Raw genomic sequence first — 20,364 nt, 5'->3', positions numbered from 1 at the left:
AAAATCATCTTCCTAGCACCAGCGCTAAGATTTTACCAGCAGAGGCCAATGACAAGAGTCCAACCCTTGGGTTTTGTTCTGTTAGCTGGTGGCAGGAAGAATTTTTGCTCCAAAGCAGACCTGTAAGTCATTGGGGAATTTCCTTCTGGTTTCCATTATCTCCCATACCCCCATTCTACTTTCAAATTCAGAAACCTTCGATTTATCCATTGAGCTGAATTATTACGCAGCAGCCCTGTCTTTGCCTCACTGCAGTATTTGCTGTGGCCGCCACTTCCACGGATGCTAACAATCCTGGAGCTCTTAAGGCCTCTGCTTTGGCTGATGACCAGCTGAGATGGGATTTTCACCCCTCTCCACAAGAAGTCTCATCTCCCCCCTCTCTCTCTCTCCTGAAAACCAGATGTACAGTAACATTGGGCATTTTACATCATTTTGTCACTCCTTTAGATGTGCTCCCCCTCATGACCAAAATGTCAGGATTGAAGGAACAGTGGCACCAATAAATTCCCGTCCATAGATTTGTACAAAGGCGTGAATATAAGATGTCACACAAAATTGAATTTATATTTATTTTGTATTTTAATTGACACTGAGCTTTTCTTAAAATGTTGGGTCCTCTTCCAATTTATTAAATATTCAGTCTGCATTTGAATTGATTGTAGGTTACAAAAGTGAGATTTTATGTATTAATTACAGGAAATTTGGAAATGTCAATTTGTTTTTCTCGATGTAGGCCTTCATAAACCTTTTGAACTTGCGATTTGAGCACAAAACTTTAAAACTGTTATAGATGGTGATATTTATTTCTATTTATTGACCCCTAGTTACTCCATATTCAAACATTAAATTTAAAGTGTAGAAATGTGCTGCATTTCTTAAAAAAAATAACAAATTAAACTGGCATTAATATTTATGTTGTACTATTTAATCGTGACCTGCTTTTACTTGTCACCGACTCATGAATTGCACTTTCCTTAGTTGGCAATATGTATAACTTGAGATTCGTTTTGTCAGTAAAACTTCATACTCGATAAGACCAAACACAAGTTAACTGTATTGCAGTGAAATTTATCAATCTTGAATTTTAACATTAAAAATTGCAATCTAAGTTTGGAAATCCATATTAGTTTAAAAGTGTGTCAGCTGGGAACAGCACTTAAAAAAATTGATGGATTAACAACTGTGAATTCACATAAGAATCTATAACTGCTTAAAAACCTTGGAGACTATGGTGGCTTGTTGATATAAATTATTTTGTGTGCTCCTTTGCAGAAATCCAGGATCTTAAAAGTGACACTGAATGGAAAGATGCCCTTGAAAAGGCTCTGTCTGAAGCTGAAAAATTCTCATTGCCTCTAGAGGTGTTTAAGGTAATCGTTAATTTAGTCTTCTAGATTTACAGAAAGTCAACCAATGCACTTGGATTTGCTGTTTAAAATTTCAAAATCTTCCAATATAATTAAATAAACTAAATTCTCACTTCAATGCCAGGTGACATTTTGGATTCAGTCTTAAGTACCATACAATAATGCGTGCAGAAAACTAGATAGTGTTGAATATGTCTACAGAGGAAAAAAAATTGAACATGTCTATCAGAAATGGGAGGGTGAATTCAAATCGCTTGTAAGCTAACTAATTACCTAATCAATGCTGACAAGAGAAACCTGTGCATTCTTTCCATAAGAATTGCTAGGTTTGTGTGGGAATTCAAATTTAAACATCATTTTTAACCTATTAGAATTTATGCATTCAGATGTTTCCTTTTTATATAAAACATAAAACTTTTTCAGGTAGCTTTTTGTGCTGGTTACACCACAATGCAACAGTCCTGGGACCTGCTACAACCAGTTTCTGCTTAAAAGGCACTCTGGAGATAGTACAATATAGGGATAGTTTATTTTTCTTTTTTTTACATTGGCAGGAATATTGGAAACATTCATCAGAGATTTATTTGATGTATAAATACTGGTATAAACCAGCTGTTTAAAAAGTTCTATTTTTGTGCTGTGGATTCTATGTGAAGACAATTTCTCACTTTGCAGCCACAAAATAATGAGAGTTGAGTAATGTGGCACAGAAAAAAATGCTGCTGCGGTTGAGTTCTGTACTTGGCAATACTGTGGCCAATTTTCCATTCCACTTTATCCACTAAGAGACTGGCTATAGCATCACAAGTGCAATTAGTAAATACTCTACAGTGCTGCAGCACTTTATCCAGTGAAATACTCCTATCTACTTTCTGCATTGCTGCTCTGCTTTACATCTGTGTCTGAAGTGAAAACCTGAATAGATCAATAAATCACAGAAAACTTTTTTAGGCTAAGAGGGATCAATGAATAAATTAACAAGAAAGATATAGAACTGGGGAAGAAAGTGAGAGGCAGAGGCAATCGTAATGGGGTCAGATAGCATGGATAGGTACATGGTGAGTGAAACTGATTCCTGCAATGTCCCCACTTGAAAAAGGTGACAGTAAATGTGGAAATGTGAATTTGCACAGGGTCCACTGTCTGAAGATAAAACATTTTGTAGCCAACCATGTTTTTTGAAGTGTTATCATTGTTGAATTATAGAAAATGCCGCAAATTTGAAAATAACAAAATATTTCATATTTATGTATCAGGATTAGTATATTTTAGTGTCATTTGCATTGACTGCATAACATTGTGCTGTGAATTGGGCAGTGAGAACTTTTATAACAATTTTAAGCATTCAAAAACAAAATACTGCTAATGTTGGAAATCTGAAATAAGAACAGAAAAAGAAAGACAACCTCAACAAGACACGCAGTAACATCTGTGGGGAGAAACAGTTAGTTTCACGTCAGTGACCTGTAACCTGAAACATTTACTGTTTCTCTCCATAGATAATGCTAATCAGAGTGTGCACCAGGCTTTGGTTTAACTTCTCACCCGAAAACTGATGCCTCCAATAGTGTCAGTCTAAATTACTTGATCATGTTCCCAAAGTGAAGCTTCAACTCTCTTCTTTCTGACTCAGAAGATACTTTTCAGAATAACAGTGGGTTTTACTGGGGGTACGGTGTTTGGGTAGCAGAGCGCATAATATCCAAATGGAGTGGCAATCTGATGTGATCAATTACACTGAGACTTGGCCAAATCTAAATTTGATTCCTGCAGTGTCCACACTCAAAAAGGGTGACAGTAAGTATGGAAATGTGAATTTGCAGGGGGTCCACTGTCTAAGGTAAAACATTTTGAAGCCAACTTTTTTTTTTGAAGTGTTATCATTATTGAATTATAGAAAATACCACAATCTTAATTTCACTAATTTCATTGAGGGTGGTACAATGTTGGTTTATTACCTTCGTGCTTTTCCTCCTATGGTTATAGCATCCCTCTTTCACTCCTCTAGGTCTCTTGCTGCAGCATTTTTCCATAAAGGGTTTAGGCCTCCATTCTTTCCTTCCTGCCAGCTGCATCCCCGTTGGTTACCTCACCACATTCCTTCCTCTCTCCATGATGGATGACCTTATTATTGAAATCTCTTCTGGTTTCTTTCTTTTAAAGTTCATGTCGTGTGCTGTGGGTGTCACTGGCTGGCCAGCATATGTTGCCTGTCCCTAGTTGCCCTTGAGAAGGTGGGGGTGAGCTGCCTTCTTGAACTGCTGCAGTCCATGTGCTGTGGGTTGATCCACAATACCCTTAGGGAAGGAATTCCAGGATTTTGACGCAGCAGCAGTCAACAAATGGTGATGTATTTCCAAGTCAGGATGCTGAGTGGTTTGGAGGTGAACTTACCAATGGTGATGTTCTCATATATCTGCTGCTCTTGTCCTTCTAGATGGAAATGTTTGAGTTTAGAAGGTGCTGTCTAAGGATCTTTGGTGAATGTCTGCAGTTCATACTGCTGCTACTGAGTGTTGGTGGTAGAGAGAGTGGATACAGTGCCAATCAAGTGGGCTGCTTTGTCCCTGACGGTGTTAAGCTCCTGAGTGTTGCCTCATCCAGGCAAGTGGAGAGAATTCCATCACGCTCCTGACTTGGGCCTTATAGATGGTGGACAGGCTTTGGGGAGTCAGGCAGTGAGTTACTCGCCGCAGTGTTCCTAGACACTGACCTGTCCTTGTAGCCACTGCATTTGTATGGTGTGTCCAGTTGAATTTCTGATCAGTAACTCCCAGGATGTTGATAGTGGAGGATTCAGTGATGGTAACACCATTGAATGTCAAGGGGTGGTGGTTAGATTTTCTCTTATTGGGTGATGGTCGTAGCCTGGCATTTGAGTGGTGCGAATGTTACTTTCCACTTGTCAGCCCAAGCCTGGATATTGGACCCCACCACCAGCTATATACTTCCCTCCCCACCCCTATCCACTTTCCATAAAGACTGTTCCCTCCGTGACTCCCTTGTTAGCACCATGCCCACCTGGCACCTTCCCAGGCACCTTAGGAATTGCAAAATCTGTGCCCACACCTCCCCCCTCACCTCCATCCAAAGCCCTAAAAGAGCCTTCCACATCCATCGAGTTTTATCTCCATACATATGAGTTACTGTATCCATTGTTCCCGATGTGGTCTCCTTTACATTGGGGAAACAGGACATCTACTCGCAGAACGCTTCAGAGAACATCTCTGGGACTTCCATCCAACCAGTGCCACCACCCCATGGCCCTCTCGCTCTGCCAAGAACTTGTAGGTCCTGAGCTGCCTCCTTTGCCACTCCCTAACCACCTCATGCCTGGAGGAATAACGCCTCACCTTCTGCCTCGGGACCCTCCAACCCCACGGCATCAATGTGGATTTCACCAGTTTCCTCATTTCCCCTCTTTTCCTCCCCCCCCCACCCCACCTTATCCCAGTTTCAACTTGGCATCCCCCTCATGATCTGTCCGACCTTTCAATCTTCCTTCCCATGTATCCGGTCCACCCTCCTTTCTGAACTATCACCATTTGAGAGTCAAGTGGACCTGTTGGAATCAATGGCCTGTTTCCACACTGTAAAGATTCCATGATACTTTATGGAAGAAAATATGTTGCCCTGCTTTTATAAGAATACTATTCTAATTCATTTGTGGAATGTTGGCATTGCTGGCAAGGCCTGTATTTATTGATCATCTTAATGCAATTGTGTGGTTTGCTAGGCTGTTTTGGAGCTGAAAATGTGTTGCTTGAAAAGCGCAGCAGATCAGGCAGCATCCAAGGAACAGGAAATTCAATGTTTCGGGCTCTTTTGAAGAATTGTTAAATCTCAGCCACCTAGTTGTGTATCTGGAGTCTCTCACAAGCCAGCTAATGTAAGGACGGGACTTTGCTTGGTTCGCCAGAAAAATTAAGGATGGCACCAAATTGAAAGTAAGAAACACGCTGTGGCAAAGATTAGCTTTAGACAGACAATTAGGAAAGTTTTAAAAACCAAAACAAATTGACCAAAAATAAATAAAGATGGAGAAAGTAAACTTTGAGAGTCAACTTGCAAGTAACATCAAGATGGACAGCAAGAGCTTCTTTAAATATATACAAAGGAAGAGAGAAGACACCGTGATCATCAGTCCTCCGAGAATGATGCTTGGAAAATAATAATGGGGAACCAAGAAATGGAAGGGAAGTTGAATAAATACTTTGCATCAGTTTTCACAGTAAAAACAATTTTATTGCAAAATTACTAAATAATCTAAGAGCAAAAAGAGGACCGAAAATAAATACAATTATCTATTGCTGGAAAAAATGTTGTAAGTAAATAATGGTTCTAAAGATCAGTACATCCTCTCGACCTGATGTGATTCATCTGAAGATATCAGAAGAAGTAGCTTCAGAGATGGTGAATGCACTGGTAGTAATTTTCCAGAAATGAGCAAAGGTCAGAGGAAAAGTGCTAATGTAACACCTTTATTTAAAAAGGAAAGAAGACAAAAATTGGGGAACGATATGCCAGGTGTTTAAGTCTGTTATTGGGAAAATGTTAGAGTGTATTATAAAGGATGTAGTAGCAGAGAATTTGGAAATACAGAACACTACACACCTTGTGATCGTGAAGGAGAAATTTAGCAGACTTCTTTTGAGGAGGAAACAAACAGGATAAAGGGAAAACAGTGAAGGTAATATATTTGTAATTTCCAAAGGTGTTAAATAAGCTGCCACACATTAGGCTACTTAATAAGACAAGAGCTATGATGTTGAAGGTAGCGTAGTAACATGGATAAAGAATTGACTAACTGATGGAAGACCGAGAGTTGGGATAAGGGTGGCATTTTCAAGATAGCAGCCTAAAACTAGTGTGTGTTGCAGGAATCAATGCTGGAGCTACAATTACTTATGATATCTATTAATAACTTGGATGAGGAAAATGAATGTACTATAACCAGGTTAGCAGATGGTACAAAAAGTGGGAAGGCAAGTGATAAGGATGAAACAAAGAGGCTGCAAAAGGATATAGACAGGTGAAATGAGAGGGTAAAATCTTGGTAGATGGAATATAATGTGGCAAATAAGATTATGTACGTTGGGCAAGAAGAATAGAGGAGCTGAATATTATTTAACTAGAGAAAGGTTACAGAAAGCTATAGATTGTAAGAATTTGGGAGTCCTTATCTACGAATTACAAAAGGCCAGCATCCAAGAACAGCAGGTTATAGGGAAGGAAAATGGAATTGTGTGTGTGTGTGTGTGTGCGCGCGCGCATGTGTGTGTCTCAGTGTGCTTGCACTTGGTAAAGTCTGTGTCTGTGAGTGTGATGGAGTATAAGCCTGTGAGAGGGGGTGTGGGTGTATGTGAGAATTAACCACAATACTGTTGTAATTGATTTTTTTTGTTGTTGTAATCAAAAATTGGCATCAATGAAGTGAAGCACATCTCGGAGGGATAACTAAAAACATTGTTGAAGAGACAGGATTTTTAAGATGTCTTAAGAGAGTAATGGAAACACCTGCAGATTTTATTTATTCATCTGTGGAACATGGGCTTTGCTGGCTTAACTGTCATGTATTGCCCATCACTAATTACCCAGAGAACAGTTAAGAGTCTGCTGTGGGACTAGTCACACACGGGCCAGGTCAGGTAAGGAAAACAGATTTCCTTTTCCGAAAGATATTAGTGAACCAGATTTGGTTTTCACAACAATTGACAGTGATCACATGATTGTCATGAGACCAGCTTTTAATTCCGGACTTTTATTGAATTCAAATTTCACCATCTGCAGTGATGCGGTTTAAATGCATGTGTCCAGAACATTAGCCTGTGTTGCTTGATTACTAGCTCAATGAAATTACCACTAAATAATCACCTTCCCATGTTATTGATATAGATTTGTAATAGGGTTTTTTTTTCCAGATTTATGGACTTAGATATTTAAAGGCATAGCTAGAATGGCAGTAAATACTATGTCATCCCAGATTTTTCTTTAAAAAAATAGACCCTGTGTGCTGGCTATGGCCTTTTGTGAGTTGAGTTTGTTACAATATCAACCACCATCCCACCAAGTGGTGCCTTGTATAAGATTTATAATGTTGGAGTTGAATTGAGTTTGTATACTAATTTTCCCAGCAGCCGATAGAGTGTAATAAAAAAAGACTAAATATAATTATAAATGTAATTTCTTTATTTTTAGCAGTTGATTTCCCATGAACATTTTGAGGTTAACCTGGAGAACATCATAATTCACTTTATTAATAGAGAAATGCATAAGTAAAGAGACTGTTTAGAACTGTTCCAGTAATGGATTGCAACTTTAATTGACAGGAAATGGAATATTAATTGGTTTATCATTATGTCAAATAATGCACAATGCATTTTAATTTCACCGTTTCAATGTTCAGACTTGGCATGAAAATAACCACACTCATCAGGAAACCAACCAGAATAAGAAGATCTTTAAAAATTCTCTTAAAGCTAAAGGAAAGTGGGTATGATTGCTTTTCATGAATCCTTTATTTTGAATTAGTTTGCAGAGGCACCAGTATTATATAGGCTATCTTACCCTCCAGAATATTCACAAGATTATGACATACCTCAAAATATTGCATATTTTTGTAATTCTTTCTAGCTAAATAGAAATAATGTTATTCTTAGTGTTCTACTTGCCTTAATTCCTATGTTGGGAGCAATGCAGCACTAAAATATCAAAACTCTTGATTATCTGCTATTATTTCTTATCCATGAGGGTTTACCCTGTGTTTGGTTGGGCGGATAATAGACACCTTACAATCAAAAACAGATAATTGCTGTAAAGTCAGCAGGTCTAGCAGTATCTGTGGAGAGAAATCCCATTTAATATTTCAGGTCCACTGACCCTTCTTCAGAATTGTTCTTGCTGAAATTAACTGAAAAACCTACTCTTTCTTTTCGTTTTTTTGGCAAATTGATGAGCTCTAATATTTACTGAGATTTTTAAAGTGCTTCAAAAACTTACCTAAAAGTTTGATGTACATATGGACTCATGGGAATAAGCATTTTATCAGCTGCTGTGCTAATCTTTGATCAGACGCAGATAAAGTCAGACCATAAAAACGTTATTGTATCAGTAGCACCAAAAAGATGTCCAATAATGGACAGCTGGGATTGCGTTACAGGCAATTACACAAATCAATTAAGGGTGCCGTGTGTGGGGGAGGTCTTCGGATGACATTATGAACTGAGTATAGATTGATTAATTAGCAGCTGAATCCTGTGTTTCTATTTTGAACATTTTTTTTTGTTTGTTAACATCATCTTGATTAATTGAGACACACGTTGAATATACTCATGGAAATATTATTGAAAATCTTAAATGAAGCTTACTTTATAAAGGAAACAGCACTCCTGTACTGTACTGCCACTTTGGTGATTTTTTTTATCTGAATGGGGTTGCTAATTATGCCATATTTTTGATAGCAATAAATAAATGTTACCAACCATGTGATGGTAAAGTTTTCAAGAAGTTGAGTACAAATTTATAGTATATGCTTAATGTGTGAAAAAGACTAACTGTTCTGAAAATGTGCAGTAAATGTTGTAGGTATGGTTGGAGAAAGAACACCATGCAGCAGTTATGTTCTGAATGGATTTTTAATGCCTTACATATTTAGGAATGAGTAATAACAAGAGGCCTTTGCAGAAAATCTATTCATCTTGCCAATCTGCCCTTTTAGATTGGCATTCTGCCAGCTTTGGTTTCGTTTTGTTTTTGCTGTAATTACATGTGGGATGCTGGAAAAAATGTTAGCATTGATGATGAAAAGCCCATTATTGACAAATGATTGCGACAGATGTGGCTGCAAAAAGATGAATTCTATTTTGTTTATAGATTTGCAATAACCCAATAAATTCTGCTTCTTTGGATGTTTTTATGTAAATACTTTATGAATCCTAATTAATCCGTAAGTTACACTTTCATCGCAAATATGGCCCTTTTTCTAATCATTTAGTTCATTACTTATAGCCATTCACATTCACTACTTGTATTGTCAATCAATTTGTTTTGCATCTTCTCAAATGTCTGCTTTGTACCAAAGTCTTACCAGTGTTTTCTATACTTTTGAATAATGCTTTAGCCCATCTTAGCACTTCAGAAAGTGTAGATATTTGTTAGAAAGCTATCGATCCTTAAACATGTTTAGATTAAAAACATGAAAAATATTAAATCACCACAATATTTATTTGACATTTTGTACTCAAACATTCATGGAGAAATGTACAGTTTTTAAGGGAAAAAAATCAGTACAGACTTTGGTGCAAGTTCAAATAAATTATTTACAAGCCACTGCTTGAAAATAGTTAATGTCACAGAAATATTTCTCGAACTTTCAGACCACTCCAAGGAGGAAAATTGATAGAGGGAAATTCTGTTTAAATCAAAGCCTAATCCTAAATTAAGAGTATTATACACATTCAGTTTTCACCTCACAGTAAAATGTATTTTGAGATGGTTTATTGCAAAATCAAATGCCTTTTTTTAAGTGCACTTAATTATAGCATAAATTGTAGATCAACTGAGGAAATTGAACTTTTTGTCATTCTCCTGTGTGTTCTTTGGAAATGATTTTTCAGTTTTAGGGTGAGAAACTAATAAAATTTATCAATTGACTTTTTCAATCTCTGCATAAGTTGATGAAAATCAAAGTGGAAACAAATTTAGAAAGGACTGTATAATATAAATGTATGTGCAAACAAAGCTACTTGAGTATGATCAAGTGTGAGAGTATGAGAAGATATGATCCATGTAATAACTGCAAAGACGAATAAAATGTTTGTGTCTGTAAGCTCTGTGCAACAATTATAGCATAGCTGCAGGTCAAATTGTTAAAGAAAATCACTGTAGTTGCATCTTTAAGACAGAACCCAAGCACTGAGAAACAAACCTATTGGGTATCTATTTTAATTACAGATGACAAGATTATTTCTACATTCATGATTAATGTATCTAAGGATATTGAGGAAAGTAGAAATGGAAGTTGTGGAGGCACTGATCTTAACTATAAACTTAGCAATGATGTCAGATGACTGGAAAATCGCAAATGTTACACCTTTTGTTGAGTTTAAAATCAGTTGGAGAACCATTTTGATGTAATAATGCAATACAAAATTAATAATAACTTAGATAAAGGGTTAATTCAATAAAAGCATAGATTTGTTAAGGGCAAATAGTATTTAATAAATGGTTTTTGATCAGATAACAAAGGATTGGCTAAAGTCATGCAGTTCATATGATGCACATGGAGTTCCAAACAGCATTTGATAAAATGCTGTCCTAGCCTGACCAGGAGCAGATTCGAACTGCTGAATGACCACCTCCTGCTCCTATCTTCTGTGTTTAAGTCCTTCTGCGCTCCTTACTACTACAACACCACCTGTCCCTCCATCTATTTTTGTCATCTGCAAATTTAGCAACAATGCTCTCAGTTACTTGTCAGTGGGTGGCACGGTGGCACAGTGGTTAGCACTGCTGTCTCACAGCGCCTGAGACCCGGGTTCAATTCCCGACTCAGGCGACTGACTGTGTGGAGTTTGCACGTTCTCCCCGTGTCTGCGTGGGTTTCCTCCGGGTGCTCCGGTTTCCTCCCACAGTCCAAAGATGTGCCGGTCAGGTGAATTGGCCATGCTAAATTGCCCGTAGTGTTAGGTAAGGGGTAAATGTAGGGTACGGGTGGGTTGCGCTTCAGCGGGTCGGTGTGGACTTGTTGGGCCGAAGGGCCTATTTCCACACTAAGTAATCTAATCTAATCTTACTTTTGTCCAGATCTTTAATGTATAATGTGAATAGTTGTGGTCCCAATACAGACCGCTGCAGAACATGCTCGTCACTGGCTGTCATCTTTAAAAAGGCCCCTTTGTCCTTATTCTCTGTTTTCTGCCAGTCAGCCAATTCTCTATTTACACCATTCCCTTCACCCAAAGCATAGGCTCTTGTCTTACTTAGCAGCCTCCTGTGCTACATCTTGTAAAAAGCTTTCTGGAATCCAAAAAGACCATGTCTATGACTCTCCTTTGTCAGATTTGCTCATTATCTTCTCAAAGAATTCTAACAGATATGTCAAGCGTGACCTCCCCTTAATGAAACTATGTTAATTCAGCCCAATTTTATTATACACGTTCAAGTACTCTGCAATCCCATCTTTAATAATGGACTCTAAAATCTTACCAATGACTGAGGTCAAGTCAACTGGCCATAGTTTCCTGTCCTCTGCCTCACCCCCTCCTTAAGCAGGACTGTTACATTAGGCATTTGCTTGTTCTCTAGGATCCTCTCTGACTCCTGAAAAATCACAACCAGTACCTCTACAATCGCCTCAGTTGTCTCCTTCTGAACTCTGGGATATAGTCCATTTTGTCCTGGTGATTTATCCACCTTCAGACCTTTTCAGCTTCCCAACACCACCTCTTTAGTGACTGCCACTACACTCACCTTTGCCCCTGACTCTCTCGAAGCCTGGTATGCTGATGGTGTCTTCCACCGTGGAAAAAACTAATGCAAAGCACCTGTTCAGTTCTTTCACTATTTCTTTGTTCCACTTCGCTACTAAACAGGCCACAACTTCAAAAATTTTCAATTGTACAATTCTTGGCAGTACTAGGAGTTTGAGAAGGACTTGAAAGGGTTCAGAAAAGACTTAGAGATGTTACCAGGGTTGGAGGATTTGAGGGAGAGGCTGAATAGGCTAGGGCTGTTTTCCATGGAGCGTCGGAAGCTGAGGGGTGACCTTATCGAGGTTTATAAAATAATGAGGGGCATGGATAGGATAAACAGACGAAGTCTTTTCCCTGGGGTCGAGGAGTCCAGAACTAGAGGGCATAGGCTTAGGGTAAGAGGGGAAAGATATATAGAGGAACCTAAGGGGCAACCTTTTCACGCAGACAGTGATGCGTGTATGGAATGAGTTGGCAGAGGAAGTGTGGGAGTGTGGTACAATTTCAGGATTTAAAAGTTACCAAGATGGGAATATGAATAGGAAGAGTTTAGAGGGATATGGGCCAAGTGCTGGCAAATAGGACTAGATTCAGTTAGGATATCTGGGTGGCATGGGTGAGTTGGACCAAAGGGTCTGTTCCATGCTGTATATCTCTATGACTAGACAGGTTGGTGAAATAGGAGGCCAAATGGCAGATGAAATTTAATACAAAGAGGTGTGAAATTAATCACTTCAGTAAGAAGAATGCATGGCTACAATATAAAACAAAAGCATTCAAGTTGGTACGCGAGCAAAGGATCTGGGTACATGTGTGTATTAATTATTACAGGTGGCAGCACCAGATGAGACAGCAGTTAATAAAACATGCAGTTTCCAAGCTATCTCAGGTGGGTTCCAGGCGAAAGACTTCATGGGCTACTTTTATAATTTCTAGGACAAATAGGTAATTGATTACCTGCTCTGCTATATTAACTTAGAGTCACGGAAACAGACACTTCGGTCCAAAGATGCCTTTTAAATGCTGCAATTGTACTGGCCTCCACTACTACTTCTGGTAGCTCATTCCACACATGCACACTGCATGAAAAAGTTGCCCCTTAGGTCTCTTTTATATCTTTCCCGTCTCTCCCTAAACCTATGCCCTCTATTTCTGGACTCTCCCATCCCAGGGAAGTGACTTTGTCTATTTATCCTACCCATGATTTTATAAACCTCCTAATGAAGAGGGTTACCTCACATTAGAATGGGATCTTGATCAGATGGGCCAATGGGCTGAGAAGTGGCAGATGGAGTTTAATTTAGATAAATGCTGATTTTGAGAAAGCAAATCTTAGCAGCACTTAGACATTTAATGGAAAGGTCCTAGGGAATGTTGCTGAACAAAGAGACCTTGGAGTGCAGCTTCATAGCTTCTTGAAAGTGGAGTTGCAGATAGGTAGGAAAGTGAAGAAGGTATTTGGTATGCTTTCCTTTATTGGTCAGAGTATTGAGTACAGGAGTTGGGAGGTCATGTTGCAGCTGTACAGAACATTGATTGGTTAGGCCAATTTTGGAATATTGCGTGCAATTCTGATCTCTGCTTATTGTTTAGTTCACTTACCTACAATCCCAGTTCATGTGATACCAGGTCTCTTGAACATTGTGCATACTAAGCTATTATTGTAGAACTTGGAACTTCCCCATTCTGCAAGAACCACAACTGAAGAGAGAGGCTCAGGCTTCCCAATCTATATCCTTTTCTAACCTGCCTTTCATGTACTCTGGCAAGAAACCAAAGAACTAAAATGATATCGTAGAATTGCAATAAATCAAAAGGATCTGGGAAGAGTAGTCACAATCTCCTGAAAATTCAATTGTTTTTTCTCTCAACCTGATGAAATGAAGAAGTCCAAGATGTACTGAGAACAGTCAGTTTTGCATGGTCCTTTGAAAAGGATATTTGGCAAATTTGGTTGTATTCTTGACAAGCAATTAATAAAGTTTCACACAAACAGGTATTGCAAAATAGTATGCTTTCTCCAGGAATCAATTGTATTCAATTCCAGCAAGCTCAATTCCAACAAAACATTTATAATTTTGTCTTATACAATGTCTCCACATTAACAAAACATTATAGAAAAATCCAGAGTCTGAGTGTTATGAAAACACATAACAGAAAAGCAGAGGAAGTTTGTGGAACAGGCTATCATACTAATTTTAGGAAAATGCATGTGAGACATCACAAACTTCAAATTCCTTGAGGAAACCTTCCATCTTACCATGTGAATAAAGTCAAGCTCACATCCTACTCCATGTCTGAATTTGAACAATGGTCTGGGATGCTGCAAGATAATTCATGTTTACTTCATTAAAGCAGATTAAAACAGCTAGGATTATTCTGAAGTGCAAAATGTAGTTAGATGATGCCACCTATGTAACTTTGCTGACTGGGAATTTAAAGAAATTTGCTTTTTCTAGCCTTTTCTTATAGCTTATACCCTTTAATCCAGGCAGTATCTTGATAAACCTCTTCTACCCCCTCTCTAAAGCATCCACTTCCTGTAATGTGTCGACCAGAATTCAATGCAATACCTAAGTGTGGCCTAACCAAAGTCTTATAAAGCTGCAACATGACATCCCGCTTCTTGGACACAATCCCCCAACCTTAATCTCCTCTCCGGCCTATCACCTTCTCCCTCACCTTCATCTACCAATCGCATTCTCAGCTACCTTATCCCCAACCCCACCCTCCCCCCCCATTTATCTCTCAGCTCCCCCCTCCTGCCCGCAAGACATGCAGGTCCTGAGCTGCCTCCATCACCAAAACCTTACCACCCAATGCCTGTAGGAAAAGCGCTTCGCATTCTGCCCTGAGACCCTGCAATCACACAGCATCAATGTGGATTTCAACAGTTTCCTCATTTTCCCTTCCCCCCCACATTACCCCACTCCCAAGCCTCCAACTCGGCACCACTCTCCTGACCTGTCCATCATCTATCCGCTCCACCCTCCTCTCTGACCTATCACGTTCTCCCATACCTTCATCTACCTGTCACATTCTCAGCCACCTCCCTCCAACCCCATCCCGTCCCATTTATCTCTCAGTCCCCTGGCCTACAAGCCACATTCCTGATGAAGGGCTTATCCCCGAATCCGATTCGCCTGCTCCTCGGATGCTGCCTGACCTGCTGTGCTTTTCCAGCACCACACTCTTGACTCTGATCTTCAGCATCTGCAGTCCTCACTTTCCCCCAACCAACAAAGACAAGCATACCATATGCCTTCTTTACCATCCTATCTACTTGCAAGACCATTTTCAGGGAGCAATGGATTTGAATCCCAAGATCCTTCTATACATCAACCATCTGTCATTTACTGGATCAGTGGTGCTGGAAGAGCACAGCAGTTCAGGCAGCATCCAACGAGCAACGAAATCGACATTTCGGGCAAAAGTCCTTCATCAGGAATCTCTCCATGCTTCCAGTTCACTGCCTTTATTCCTGATGAAGGGCTTTTGCCCGAAACGTCGATTTCGCTGCTCGTTGGATGCTGCCTGAACTGCTGTGCTCTTCCAGCACCACTGATCCAGAATCTGGTTTCCAGCATCTGCAGTCATTGTTTTTATCTGCCATTTACTGTATACTTTTCCTTATTTATTTCTAAATGATTGTAAAAAGCAACAGAGTTTGCTGAAGGAATTTCTTCAATTGATTCTTTACATAAGATTACAGAAATCTTACAAGTATGTAAAGTATCAATTGAATAAATCATTAGTAAAGTGGGAGTAATTTTAATCCCCAACAAATGTGGTGATGGAGAAGTGGGGGGAGGGGTGATCATTAGATTTGTGACATCTGACCTTAGCTCGCTACTTGGATGGCTGTGCCTGTTTTAATTATGACTAAAACTGCAGTTTCTGAGTGGCCTGATCTTGAAAAGCAAGTCAATAACTTATAATTAATTGTCTATGATCTTTGGCAGTGATTTGAAATTATGCCACCCATATGGATACCCAGGGTTTTGGTAACGACAGGGAGGTAGACACAATATGATTCAGCGAGTTTGTTTTTTTTAAGGGCTAAGAGGAGCAAGACTACTTGCCTGAAGGCCCTCAGGTGAATCTTTTGGTGATTGGCTGACCTCTTCCTCTGCCACTGCAAAATCATAATCAGAGGTCCTGTGCTGCAGCCATTGACCTGTGGCCTCACCATCCAGCAGCGCGACATCCAGCAGCCAGCTAGCTATCAAACAGGAAACTGAATTTAAAATTAAATATAATGTCACGCTGTTAAAATTTGGTGGTATCTCCATCTTCCCACACTCCCCTGATAAGAATTTAATGTGTTGTCTTTTGATATAAGCAAATTGTTAGACTCCAAACCGCTTTTAAAACACATGATTATGTGCTTAATATTTCTGGAATTAGACTGGTGTATGTCTAGTGTAACTCTTGTATATGTCAAGAGTTTGTAAAAGGTTTCACTCAGAACAAAGGATTTAGAAAAATATTTTAATTATAATTTAGAAGACAAATGAATAATTAATGTACCTACAATGATTGTAAATCAGTGGTTTGAATGAGACAAATAGAACTCATCAAATCATGTCATTTCTGGAATGCAATCAATCAAAAGCCTTGTTGTCTCTTTCAGGGTAGCCCATTTCCTACACTTTTTCTATATTGATTGTAATCTCAAAAAGTAGATACCAAAGATACTGAATGGACAATATTGATTTTTCTCTGTGTCTTTTCACTGCCACTCAGATTTTCTAAGAAGCCTTAAAAATGTTAACCACGTGGACTGTATCATATGTAGATATTGTATAATGCTTTCATAACTATTTGTTTAGACTTGAAAGGCAGGTTAGAAAACAGACCTGAACATCCAAGATTGAGACTATTTATAAAATTTGCATTTAAGTGTTGAATGGTCTGTCAATATGAGGGTCTTCACTCCACCACTTGTCATGTACAATATTTTTGAATGTTATATCTGATATAGTTGACTTAGAACAAAGTTTTTGAATCATTTAGTTTCAAATGAACCAAAAACATCCAAATCTTAATAGAAATAATTTTGGCAGTCCTTTTTTTTTCTAATGGTGTTTATTGGCACAACAGTGCATTTGATTTGTTTATACAGTATTTCAAAACTTGACTGAAAATTTAATATTTTCATGTATCTCTACATCAACATTAATTTGTTGTTTACCTTTGTTATAACACCTTCATTCAGTAAATGTGCAAGAAGTTGAATGAAATTAATGTCATAGTTTGTGGAAACAATATGTTGGGATAATCATTGGTAAAATCAATCAGTTTGATATTTATTATTGCCTGAAAGAGTAAATGCATTTCCCTGTATTCCACTGAGTGTTTTGTTCTTGGATTGTGGACAGCATTGAAAGTTAGTGATTCTCTGAACAACTTTGAATGTGTGTTGGTAAATGTCTTCTTAAATCACTGCTATCACCATGATGATAGCGCGTTGTGATAATATAGGAATCCTGTGACACTGATCCAGCAACAATGGCGGAATGCAGTCATAGACTGGATTTTCAATTGATCAGAGTTTCTATGGAAATGAGAAAATGGTACATGGGATCTGCTTCTGGATTCCAAGCATGTACAATTTTTAAGTGTTTGATAAGAGTGCAGGTTTGTTAAAGTTGTGAACGACCACCCCTGACCTAGCAGACATATGCATGTTATAGTGCCTTGCAATCATTCATTGAATTGGACCAATGTTTGTCGGACTCCTCTTTCCTAGCACCTAAGAGGTGTCATGAACTATTGTCTGCACAAGGGGATCTTTTGTTTAGCTGTGCCAAGCAACAGCACTTATATACCCTTTGTCCTGCAATAAACTGTATAGAACCTGATAGTGACAAATGGCTAAGTGAAAAATATTTTTTAAAGTCATTCATTTAGAACATTCTATTCTCTCTACTGCTTATATGGAAATCTCATGAAAGTGTTAACCAGACAGTTTAAAGATTCTATCAATAAGAAATTCGAACACTAGACACCTCCTTTAAATTTTGCAAATAAACATTGTGCCTTATTTTGAATTCTTGGCTGGGCTGTCTAGATATGCATTAGTCTGTGGAAACAGCTGCATCCAGGGAAAACATTGCTTGTTTGATAGCTTTGGCTCAGTGATCTGTTAATCACACAATGCTTGTTTATCATTCATCTCAAAGATGAAAATCCAAATGAATCTAGATTTGTGCTGTTTCTTTCTTAGAGTTGGAGTATGTAATGGCAGCGCTGTTAAAGTAACCTGGTGAACTGGGAATTTAAATACTGAAACCACATTATACTGGTTTCCAGCATCTGCAGTCATTGTTTTTACCTAGGATGGATAGATAGTCTACTGACAGAATTCCTGATCAAGTAAACAAGTCTGTCAAAGATTGTGTTGAAAATCACACAACGCCAGGTTATAGTCCAACAGGTTTATTTGGAGGCACTGCTTGTTGAAGCACTGCTCCTTCATCAGGTAGTTGTGAAGCAGGATCATAAGTTACATATTTATAGCACAAGATTACAGTGTCATGCAGCTGGAAAAATAAACCTAGATTAAGTCTTTCATCTTTTAGAAAGGGTTTGTTCATTTTGGTTCTTTAATATGCAAATCCCACAACTTCTTTAAAATCACACACTCAAGATAAATTCAGGTTTTCTAACAAAAGGTGCCATCTCAGCTCAGACAATGCATTAAAGGTGTAAGGTTAAAGTTTGTCTCTGTCCCAATCTTGATCCAGACTGGTTCTATTTCTAAAATGGGATTTATAGAATATTACATGGGTTGACTGTAGGTAATGCATTTTTTGAGCAAAATAAAACTTATCTGCAAATATAATAATATAGACTACAGATACAAATTCACCCCAAAAACTTACTTGTGTGCACAGAGGAGAGACCGAATGAGTGTATGCATGTGAGAGAGTATGTTTGCGTGTGTGAGAGCTTGGTAAAGTATGTGTGTGAATGTGCTGGTGTGTAAGCCTGAGAGGGTGCATGTGTGGGTTAGAATGTGGGGGTATATGTGTGTGTATGCGAGAGGGTCGACATCAATGTGTGAGTTTGTAAGAGTGTGTGCGTGTGTATGCATGTGTGTAAATGAGTGTATAGTGCAGTGGGATCACCTGTAGTGTGACATAAAGGTCCTACGCCTCCACTTCTCACCTTTGTTCGGCCACCAAACCTTAAACAGATAATTGTACACAGCAAACTGCCCAGCCTTCAGGACAACATCGACCACAACACCGTACAACCCTGTCACGGCAACCACTGCAAGACCTGTCAGAGTGTCGTCATGGATACCACCATTACACATGGGGACACCAGCCACCTTGTACCTGGCAGATACTCATGTGACTCGGCCAATGCTGTCTATCCCATACGCTGCAGGCAAGGATGCCCTGAGGCATGGTACATTGGTGAGACCAAGCAGAGGCTACGGCAATGGATGAATGGACACAGTTCAACAACCATCAGACAGGGGCATTCCCTCCCAGTCAGGGAACACTTCAGCGGTCAAGGATATTCTACATCAGACCTCTGGGTGACCATCCTCCAAGGTAGACTTTGGGACAGGCAACAACACAAAGTGGCCGAGCAGAGGATGATAGCCAAGTTTGGAACCCATGGGGATGGCCTCAAAGGTACCTTGAGTACAGGTGACCCACTGCACTACACTACTGACTGTCTCACGTGCACATGCACATTCTTACATACTCATAAAGACCCTGTCTCGTACACACAAACATGTACTCTCTCACAGATTTATACCCCATCTCACACTGTCACGTACTTTACCAAGTTTACACACATGCAACACAGTCTCTCACATCACCTCCCCCCTCCCCCCCCACCCCCATTCTGCCCCACAGACACTCACACACTGACGTGCACACACTCACTCTGTCTCTTCTGCATGCACATACATATAAGTGTGTGGGGTGAATTTGTATCTGCAGAATTATATTTGCAGATATGTTCTGTTTTGCTGAAAAATGCATAACCTATACTCAATCCATGCAATATTCTATAAACCCTGTGTTAGAAATAGAACCAGTCTGGATCAAGATTGGGACAGAGACAAACTTTAACCTCACATCTTTAATGCATTGTCTGAGCTGAGATGGCAACTTTTGTTAGAAAACCTGAAGTTATGTTGAGAATGTGACTTTAAAGAAGTTGTGGGATTTACATATTGAAGAACTGAAACATGCAAATTCATTCTAAAAGGTGAAAGACTTAATCTAGGTTTATCATTTCAGCTGCATGACACTGTAATCTTGTGCTATAAATTCTGTCTTATGATCCTGCTTCACAACCACCTGATGAAGGACCAATGCTTCGAAAGCTAGTGCTTCCAAATAAACCTGTTGGACTATAACCTGGTGTTGTGATTTTTAACTTTGTCCACCCCAGTCCAACGCCGACACTTCCAAATAAAGATTATATTGCACTGCTTTAATGTAATGGTTACACCTATTCAGAGCATTAGTAGGCTTTTCATTAATGGTCTT

General features: G+C 39.0%; 1 protein-coding gene across 2 annotated transcripts in view; it reads left to right on the top strand.

The window, feature by feature from the left end:
- Positions 1-20,364, top strand: part of sfmbt2 (Scm like with four mbt domains 2) — a 214,939-nt gene that overhangs the window by 111,451 nt on the left and 83,124 nt on the right. For both annotated transcript variants that reach the window (XM_060842636.1, XM_060842635.1), the window contains one exon: positions 1,276-1,373. In XM_060842636.1, the coding sequence (XP_060698619.1) occupies positions 1,276-1,373 (98 nt within the window). The remainder of the gene's footprint in view (positions 1-1,275; positions 1,374-20,364) is intronic.

The sequence above is a fragment of the Hemiscyllium ocellatum genome, chromosome 23 (assembly GCF_020745735.1).
Source record: "Hemiscyllium ocellatum isolate sHemOce1 chromosome 23, sHemOce1.pat.X.cur, whole genome shotgun sequence".
NCBI lineage: Eukaryota > Metazoa > Chordata > Chondrichthyes > Orectolobiformes > Hemiscylliidae > Hemiscyllium > Hemiscyllium ocellatum.
Note: the sequence above shows the minus strand (reverse complement) of the source record. Positions and strands in the feature narration are given on the sequence as shown.